Source organism: Misgurnus anguillicaudatus, chromosome 8, assembly GCF_027580225.2.
Source record: "Misgurnus anguillicaudatus chromosome 8, ASM2758022v2, whole genome shotgun sequence".
Taxonomy (NCBI): domain Eukaryota; kingdom Metazoa; phylum Chordata; class Actinopteri; order Cypriniformes; family Cobitidae; genus Misgurnus; species Misgurnus anguillicaudatus.
The window spans coordinates 36,762,029-36,772,364 of NC_073344.2; the positions used below are offsets into that span (position 1 = coordinate 36,762,029).

The 10,336-nt window shown below is 43.3% G+C and overlaps 1 protein-coding gene and 1 long non-coding RNA gene across 2 annotated transcripts; both read left to right on the forward strand.

Moving 5' to 3' along the window:
* The first annotated feature begins 1,197 nt into the window (after window positions 1-1,197).
* LOC141365589 (uncharacterized) lies at window positions 1,198-4,092 on the forward strand. Its single transcript, XM_073870070.1, has one exon. It carries the CDS (start codon window positions 2,415-2,417, stop codon window positions 3,681-3,683), a length of 1,269 nt encoding a protein of 422 aa, XP_073726171.1. The 5' UTR covers window positions 1,198-2,414; the 3' UTR covers window positions 3,684-4,092.
* A 2,939-nt stretch (window positions 4,093-7,031) lies between these two features.
* Window positions 7,032-9,992, forward strand: LOC141365590 (uncharacterized). The gene is made up of 4 exons (XR_012370658.1): window positions 7,032-8,991; window positions 9,291-9,341; window positions 9,415-9,459; window positions 9,532-9,992. It is a non-coding gene; the product is annotated as an uncharacterized lncRNA (long non-coding RNA).
* The last annotated feature ends 344 nt before the right edge of the window (window positions 9,993-10,336 follow it).

Below are 10,336 nucleotides of genomic sequence, written 5' to 3' on the forward strand. Positions count from 1 at the left end.
GCCTTTATACATATCTATGGTAATGACGACACCGCTGTTTCACGATTGGTCGGATTCACCACATGACAACAATCACGTGTATTTCGTGTTTATTTTCACGCCCTCAGTTCCACAAATGCTCACAAATCTGTATTTTTATAACAGTTAGAGCTATTTTCATGTAGTCGCGATGTTATATTGTGTCATCTTCATCAAAATAAAATGGATAAAAACGTAGACCCCACTACATTGGTATTTAAATAATATATGCTTATGTTGAACTTTATTCTTGTAAAAACAGATGCTGTAAGCCTCTTCAGTTTCACTCATGCTTATACACGGACATTCAAAACAGTATAATTCACTTTTTATGTAGTTTACATCTTACAAATCATGTTTAATGCAATTAAGCAAGCAAACGGCACGTGATTAGCCATGCCTGACGTAAATGCAGCAAGCTACGGGAACCAAAGCGCGTCCGACTTCACGTCTCCATTTTCAGCTCCTCCCCGCCTGCACGCGGCTAGTCTCGCCGATCGGTTACATCCAGCCACAGCCGATGTCGAACACACCTTTCGTTTGTCATTGGTCACGTGATTTCAACGTTAACAACACAAGCTTCAAATCAAAGCTTCATTTGGCACGCCCACTTTTGCTCGACACAAGCTCCGAAGCCTCGCTTCAAATGTAACATCACTACAGTGAGTGCTACGACCACAAACCAGCTACAAAAAGGCAATGTCCATGCGCTCAATTGTTTACATTTTTTCGCAAGTCTGATACCGACTCGGACCTAGAGAGATATAGTAAAAACAGTTTATTATTTATTTGCAGAGGCGGACACTACTTGAGTACTTTAAGTAAAGTTTCCAAGCATCTATGCTTTATCAGAGTGTTTGTCTTGGGAAAAAATTTACTTTACTAATAACTACTTCACTACATTCTAAAGCATATAATCATACTGTGTATTCCGTTTATATTGCATATTAAAATTCATTTAATACCTAATTACATAAAAAATGTGTACTTTTACTTTCTTAAGTAAAAGATGCATTGGAATGTATGTTTTCCAAAGAAAAACATTGATAAAATACAAATATCTGAAAATTTACTTTTTTGTAGAAAGTAAAAATACTCAAGTAGTGTCCGCCTCTGTTTATTTGCTTATGTAATATCTTGGGAATTGGAATATGTTCTATGTGTGTGTTCATTTTATAAATGAAGAGCTCTTTTCCAAAACGCAGTAAACACCATTTAAAAAAATTACTTTGTCGTGTCATTTTGCTGCTCCATCAACATTTCATGACAAATCACTATATTTAAAATGTATGCAATAAGCAGTTTCTTTCCAAATGATGTTTTATTAACAAAGTTCGGGAGGAGCACGATCAGATAATTAATCACAGGTGGAAGCACTCAGCCATTATACACAGGTGGAAACACTCAGCAATCAACCATGAGAGGGTACATATAGACTCAGCAGTCTTACCTCGATCCATTGACAGTTTGTAGCATTAGTAGACTCTTTGGATCAGCTACCATGTCTCAATCTAGCTCCTCATCAGACAAAGACGTAAACATCCTCAGGGATGTATTTTCGCATGTCGCCAGTCCCACTACCATTCCTGCTACGCCGGATGTCACACCTGAACCCAAGGCTTCTTCTCGTGGCCGCACACCGGCCCGATCATCCCAGCGTTCTCCAAGACGCCGAGGCCAGCCTTCGCCGCCCCCGACAAGACCTCCATGTTCTTCCAAGGCTTCCTCATACCACTCGGCCACCCCGACTATCCCACCCATCGGGAAGTGGACCGTAGCCGGCCTGAGACAAGCGCTGGGTTACTCGGATATACAGGTTTCAAGAAAAATGAATAAAGCTGAGTTGTATGATCTGTATGTCTCTCTACAGGTTACTCCCAAGATGACCCACAGACAGAGCAAAGCCCACAGGGCCCAAGATTTACATGTCCAGCCAACTCCGTTGTCTGCCAATTCGGAACATGGCTCACTTCGCCAATCGAGTCTCAGCAACAGGGCTCCAGTGAGTCTAGGCCACGCCCCAGTTTCACCACGACAGGTCTGTTTCCACCTCTCGACGAGACCCAGCCCTCTGCCATTGCCTCTGCTGCCGCAGCACCGCAAATGCAGCTCAGTTTCATAACTCTCATATCCCTTTTCTTTTTCAGTGGCCTCCATCTCCTCTCTCAGACACTACCGCGAAGCTATTGCAGCAGGCAGCACAGGCTAATCCATGTCAACAGTCTCTCTACCCATTAGGTTACAACCCCGCCCACATACAGCAGCATGCAGCTTTACCATCTCAAACAAGCGCGGGTCCGCCTCCGTTTGCAGCTCAAGCCCACACTTCATCCTTTTATCCTTCACACCTTCCAACTAACTTTCATTTTCAGACCACAACAGGTCACTCAAGCACGATGCCGCCGACGACATTCGCAGCCCCGGATTATACCCTTCCCCGCCCTTCTGCACAAACTAAATCACCATACTCTGTCTTCACAGCTACTCCGTTGCCCGTGGCATCCAACGCAGTTGCCATGGAACCCCCACCGGTATCTAAAAACATCCGTGCTCTGATCCTCTCAGAAATTCAGGATGCTGGCTCTAGAGGTGGACAAATCCCCAACTTCAGTACCTCACTTTTCGCAACCAATATTCCCATAACCCACCCGCTAAAACCCCTCCTCGATGCATCGCTCGACACCATCCTCCAAGCAGTGTCTCTCAGGACCCTCCAATCTTACGTGACCGCTTGGAGAAATTTTAGAGCATTCCACATCTCCTATAACATGCTGTTCCCCGATTTCTCTCTCCTTTCTATCACCTCATTAATTTCCCACCTTAATACCATTAAAGGCCTCCAAGTAGGATCCATTAAAGGTTACCTGAGCGGCATTCAGTTTTTCCATAAACTAATTTACGCCGCTCCCTTGCAGGAGATAAATAATTCTCAAACCTCCCTCCTGCTTAAAGGTATTCAAAGATCCCAGCCCACCCGACCCAACACCAGACAACCGATAACACTAGACATCCTCAACAAATGCATTCGTACCCTCCGCACAGGCTACCAACCTCTCAATACCGTGCAAACACTCGACGCCATGTTCATCCTAGCCTTTTTCGGCTTCCTTAGATGCTCAGAACTTGCTATTACTTCTAAATTCAACCCAAGAAACAACCCCACTATCTCAGCCTTATCAGTTCTAGAAGGAGAAACAATCTCCTTTTTGATTAAACAAAGTAAAACTGACCAAACCAAAAAAGGCCATTTTATCTATATTTTTAACCTTCCGTCACCAATCCATCCATACCAGTCAGTTCGGGCATATCTTCAATGGAGAAGCTTCCAAGCCAAATGTCCTGCAGAACCCCTGTTCATAGACAAATTAAATAAACCCGTGACACGCTTTTGGTTCCAGAAACACCTCAAATCTGTCCTCCAGCAGTCAGGTTTCCCAACAGAGCACTTTTCAAGCCACTCATTTCGCATAGGGGCCGCAACTACAGCTGCCCCAAAAGGCCTTTCCCAACAGCAGATCCAAGCTCTCGGGAGATGGTCCTCAGACGCTTTTCCAAAGCTACATCAGGACCAACCGTTTCCATATGAAAAAAGCCCACCAAAGCCTCATCGACTAAAACCCTCTGGGCCACTCAGCAGGGTTAGCGAGCATTGGTCTCCCAGATGACTCAGCGAGAAATCTCCTGGGCAAACACTAATTTTTCTTTTCTGTTTTTCAGCACCCCAGGAAGGGGAAGTTTACACTCAGTGAGCATGCAGTAAGTGGAGAGTCTCCATGCAGCGTGAAAGAGTGGAGAGTCTCCACGCAGTCGTGGAGGAGCGGAGAGTCTCCACGCAGTCGTGACGGGGTGGAGAGTCTCCACGCAGTGTGAAAAAGTGGGCAGCGTGAAAAAGTGGAGAGTCTCCACGCAGTTGTTAAAAGAGTGGAGAGTCTCCGCACAGTTGGGAAAGGGTGGAAAGTTTCCACGCAGTTGTGAGGGGGTGGAGAGTCTCCACGCAGCATGAAAGAGTGGAGAGTCTTCACGCAGTTGTGAAAGGGTGGAAAGTTTCCACGCAGTTGTGAAAGGGTGGAAAGTCTCCACGCAGTTGTGAAAGGGTGGAAGGTTTCCATGCAGTTGTGAAACAGTGCAAAGTTTCTACGCAGTCGTGAAAGAGTGGAGAGTCTTCACGCAGTTGTGAAGGGGTGGAAAGTTTCCACGCAGTTGTGAAAGGGTGGAAAGTCTCCACGCAGTTGTGAAAGGGTGGAGAGTCTCCACGCAGTTGTGAAAGGGTGGAAAGTTTCCACGCAGCTGTGAAAGGGTGGAAAGTTTCCACACAGTCGTGAAAGGGTGGAAAGTTTCCCCACAGTCGTGAAAGAGTGGAAAGTTTCCACGCAGTCGTGAAAGGGTGTAAAGTTTCCACGTAGCCGTGAAAGGGTGGAAAGTTTCCACGTAGCCGTGAAAGGGTGTAAAGTTTCCACGTAGCCGTGAAAGGGTGGAAAGTTTCCACGTAGCCGTGAAAGGGTGGAACGTTTCCACGCAGTCGTGAAAGAGTGGAGAGTCTCCACGCAATTGTGAAAGGGTGGAAAGTTTCCACGCAGTTGTGAAAGAGTGGAAAGTTTCCACGCAGTCGTGAAAGAGTGGAGAGTCTTCACGCAGTTGTGAAGGGGTTTAAAGTTTAAACGCAGTTGTGAAAGGGTGAAAAGTTTCCACGCAGTCGTGAAAGAGTGGAAATTTTCCAAGCAGTCGTGAAAGAGTGGAGAGTCTCCATGCAGTTGTGAAAGGGTGGAAAGTTTCCACGCAGTTGTGAAAGAGTGGAGAGTCTCCACGCAGTTGTGAAAGGGTGGAAAGTTTCCACGCAGCCACGAAGTATGTTCATTGTCATTGTCTCTACCCACGTTTCACCTTTCCTATTTTTTCTTTCAGGCGATCTCCCAGTACGATGGTCCCCAGACCGTTCTCAGGGGCCTCCTGGTCAAGTAACCAGGCCTCACCTCGAAGGCCAGCCCACCAAGCTCTGCACTTCTTGGGGGGTATTTAGCCAGGCGGCTGTCCGATGCTCTCTACCATTTTGGGGGGTACTCTGGGTTCGGGCCAAGTCCGAGCTCGAAGCCCTCCCCCGGACAGCACGCCAAACACGCATTCAAAATTACTCTATAAAATTATATGTAAGTGTGAACTCGTGAAACAGCAATAAGCGCGATAAGTTAAACAAATCTTATTCTCACCCTCTCAATTTTTTCTGTGCAGATATGCAGTGTTGACACGTTTATATAAACAGCACCTAAAAGCTGTCTCAAAGAACAAGCAAAAGTAATGAATATGTAAAATATTACAATGAGACATTTTTAATGTTTATTAATAAACAAGTATTCGGTTAATGATGATATAAGATCCAGTTCATGCCTCGGAGGATTTCAGATTGTCCATTGCTTTTCCATCTATTGCCATGGATTGCACGAAGTAAGTTAGGAGCAAATCTTGCTGTATATTATGCTGGGCCACGTCGTCATGTTATCCTGCAAGTTCAGAAACTAAATTCGGGTGGGGGAGAGTAACGCAATCTCCAGTCAAAGTAGTAGAACCGTGTTCCCAAATCGCTGTGTTTACACCGGCAGACGCTGCGCAAACCACTTCCGGCGGAAATGAAATGCATAGAGTAATGGCGCCTCCCGCGATTTGGCGCGTAAACTTGTCTATTACAATATCACCAATTCCACCTTGGTTTTTTTGTGAACCAAAAATAGACCTCACAATACATGAAAAAATGCAAAAGGGAGAATGTGGAGGGGATATAAAAACAATGGCAATAGAGCATATTAAAACTGTTTATTATTCATCCGTTCACATTTACTGACGGGTCGAAAAACCCTGAGTTAGGGATCACTGGTGCAGCCTTTTATGTCCCAGAGTTAAAGTATGGAAATAAAGGGAGATTAACTAATGGAACGTCAGTGTACACGGCAGAGTTAGCGGCTATACAAATGGCTCTACAATGGATTGAGGAAACAAGGACGGTATCTGTTAAGGAGGTGTTAATATGCTCAGACTCAATGGCGTCTCTCTTAAGTCTTCAAACTTTTAAATCATGCGAAATGATATATTAACAGAAGGTTTTATTAGTTTATATAGACTAAAGAATGAGGGAATATTGGTGAGATTTGTTTGGGTACCAGCCCATGTTGGGATTGAGGGCAATGAGGTGGTTGATCAAATGGCTGAAGAAGCACTTCAATTGAATAATATCAATTTAACAGTAAGTTTGAGTAGGGTAGAAGGGAAATCGCTTATTAAACAAGCATGTAAAGATATGTGGCAGATATCTTGGGATTCATGTATGAAGAGAAGACATTTTTATAACATACAAGGTAAATTAAAGCAAAGCAATATAAAACATAACATAAGTAGGAGGGAATATATAATATTTACGAGATTAAGAATGGGACATACTAGGCTCAATGCAAATAATTACATCATAGGTAAACACAATACAGGTCTTTGTGATGGGTGTCAGGAAATGGAGACAGTGGTTTTAATGACATGTGTGAAATACCAGCAGGAAAGAATATTGTATATTAGAGAAGTTCAAGAAATGGGGATTAGTGATGGGAGAAACGAAGCTTTTCGAAGCTTCGAATCAATTGAACCAATTGCTTCGAAAATTGGTTCAGTTTTTCGAAGCAGTTCGAAACACCACACACGCTGGCGAACCCTGCTGGTCAAAATAGTGTAAAGCAGATATGGCCAAACATTTTACACTTTTTTTTACAAAATAATAGCAAGATCTTTATTAAAATATGTTAAAAAAATTATTTAACTTAATTAAGACATAGTTAAAAGTGTTTTATGTAGTTTTATTTAGGGCAAACAAATCATTAAAACTAACTACCCTTTTAATTATGCACATTTTTGTCATTAAATCTGTCTATAAACAATAAATAGACAAAATGGCAGCGTTATTAGTCAGAAGGATAAATGTTTTATGAACTTTTATAATAAAACTGACCCGAGTTCACCGAAACATACTGTAGTAGACACTGGTCATGTGATCAACTCCCCCTAGTGGTGAACCATCGGATTTTCGAAACGTTTCGAAACAGTTATGACGTAACGAAGCCTCGTTTGCTAAAATCACGTGACTTGGGCCAGTTTGAAACACGCTCCGAACCACTGATTCGAAACAAAAGATTCGTAAATGTTTCGAAGCCTCATGAAGCAGTGCTTCGAAAACGACCATCACTAATGGGGATTACAGAATTCACAATGGGTAATATTTTAAATGAAGGGACATATACGGGTAGGCTAATAAGGGCATTAATGAGGTTTTTAAAAAACATTGCGGTAATTAATAGAATTTAATCTGAGTCATGCAGACTATCCTTGTCACACTCCAGTACAGTAGGTGGCGGTATGCACCTTTTCAGTTGGTTTGCAACCCGCCAGTAAACCCACAAAAGAAGAAGAAGAAGAAGAAGAAGATTTGGGGTGCGTTCCACTCGTTTTAGACACACACTCGCGAACTTCCCTAAGCACTTCCCCTCGGGGGAATCCCTGTTGCCATTTTGAAGTGCGTTCCACTTCGTCAAGTGGACAAGGGAAGTTTGTATGGACAGACCCTTGCTTTCTCGATTTTGACAGAGGGAGCGAGTCTGCTTCATATGTACACTTCATGCAGCTTCATATCCCACAATGCAGCACGATTGTGACATCACTTCAGCAACTCGCGCTTTGCACATGGAGGGGGCGGTCTCCACATTCCATGTGATCAAGGGCTTAGGGCGATCCATTTGAACCCACTTCAAGGGTTCTAGTAGTAGTGGGCACTCGTACAACGTAATCAATGACGTACATCCGAGTGAACGAGACCGAGGGAAGTTAGCGAGGGAAGTTCATAAAAAACGAACTGGAATGCAGGGCTGTACAGCAACATGATCAGGGGTGCGTTTCACTCCAGTTTTAGACACACACTCGCGAACTTCCCTAAGCACTTCCCCTCGGGGGAATCCCTGTCGCCATTTTGAAGTGCGTTCCACTTCGTCAAGTGGACGAGGGAAGTTTGTATGGACAGACCCTCGCTCCATGGATTTTGACTGAGGGAGCGAGTCTGCTTCATATGTACACTTCATGCAGCTTCATATCCCACAATGCAACACGATTGTGACGTCACTTCAGCAACTCGCGCTTTGCACATGGAGGGGGCGGTCTCCACTTTCCATGTGATCAAGGGCTTAGGGCGATCCATTTGAACCCACTTCAAGTGTTCTAGCAGTAGTGGGCACTTGTACAACGTAAGCAATGACGTACATCCGAGTGAATGAGACTGAGGGAAGTTAGCGAGGGAAGTTCATAAAAAAACGAGCTGGAACGCAGGGAAATGACGTCACTTCCTGTTATCGCCGACGTTTTATGACAGTTTGCTCGCCTGGGATGAGTTTTGTTCTGCGCATGTGAGACGAATATGGATTCCTTTCAATTTTATCTACGACTTCAACTAACTCACGTGTACAGCATGGGTCATGTGTTTAATTTTCTAATTATTTTAAAATATTAAGACATGTTTACCAATTGTTCAGTTCCCATATTTGGGTATCCTGCTGAAAAAAAAAAAACAATAGGAGCCTTCGAGATTGTAATGGTTTCCATTAAAATACTATTAGGAACCATTAGCCATTACCAATAAAACAAGTATAACATTCATTTTTTGTGGTGTGTTTTGGGCATTATTTCTGTAGGATTTAATTGGGGTTATATTGGTTCCCATCTGCCAGAAAACATCTCACCCAACGATTCCATTACATACCAGTTAAGACCCACAGAGACCCTAATAGTTTCCATTACAACAGGGGTGCCCAACCCTGTTCCTGGAGGGCTACAGTCTAGAACTGGTAATTTTATCAGACATTTCATCTATTTATCTTGTTTTCTTTTGAAGCCAGACACATTGCAGACTTCATTGACCCAGGCTCCTGGACAGAGAAAACAGGAAAAGACCTTGAGGTTGGTTTTGAATAATAACATTTGATAAACCTTTTTTTAAGTATATAGTGTCTCCGACCATGCTCCTGGTAAGCTACCCTCCTGCAGACTTCAGTTACAACCTAGCTCCAACACACCTGTCTGTAATTATCAAACAACACTGAACACCTTTAGTAGCTGCTTCAGCAGTGCTTCATTTGGGTTGGAGCTAAAATCTACTAGACAGTAGCTTAACAGGAGCATGGTTGGAGACCCCTGGTATATATTTATGTACGTTTAAACAGTTTAAAATCAACTGTGAATGCACTTTCTTTTTCCAGTGTTTTCCTCAACAGTGCAGTGGGAATTCTTGTGGTGTCTACATGCTGATGGTACGAATGTTTAATTCATCAAAGCTGTTAGATTGAAAAATCAAAGTCTTACAGTATTGTTTGTATTTCACAGTTTGCTCTCAGCATCTGCACATCATGTCCTTTAACATTTACAGAGGTAAGGTGGACTTTCACATAATTATGTCTTCAAACTATGCTATGTGCACATTTTTATTTTTGTGCATTTTAGGAGAAGGTGCCATTGATTCGCCAGTGGTGGTGCATTCAGCTAATAGAAAAGTTTTGCCTAGAAGTGTCAGGACTCTGCCTTGAAGTCTTGTTAAATTTGTATTTTGTCATGGTGGCAGAGTTCTGGCAGTCCCTGGCCTTGTGTGGAGGTTCATGCCTTGTTTTTGTGTTTGGCATGTACCTCCGGTGTCTTGTCATTTGTCCCCGCTCCCTTGTCCTCCTGCTTATTGTTAATTATGACTTATTCCCATCACCTGTTCCCCGCTCGTTATCTTGTTTGGTTTGCTCTATTTAATGTCAGTGTTTCTTTAGTTCTGTGCAGGATCATTTTGTTGTGTGCTCATGTTTCGTGTACATTCTAGTCAAAGTTATCTAGTCATAGTCTTAGTCATAGTCTTAGTCTTAGTCTTAGTCTTAGTCATAGTCATAGTCATAGTCATAGTCATAGTCTTAGTCTTAGTCTTAGTCTTAGTCTTAGTCTTAGTCTTAGTCTTAGTCTTAGTCTTAGTCTTAGTCTTAGTCTTAGTCTTCAGCCCGGAATACACTGCACGATTTTTGTCCTCTTATAAGATCATTACCTTATCACACTGTGCGACGTGTATCGTTTAAACTCGGGTACGAGAGGCATGTAGACTGTACGATGATGACACGAAAGCTTCGGCGGCTGCGTCACACGTTGCGCAACGTCACCAGCATGCGCTCGTGGTAAACAAATACCGGTGCGCAGGTCGTAGCAGCAAACACACTGTGCGGTGATCATGCCGAATTTCTGACACTGACAGAAAACTATCGTAGGCTATCTTTGG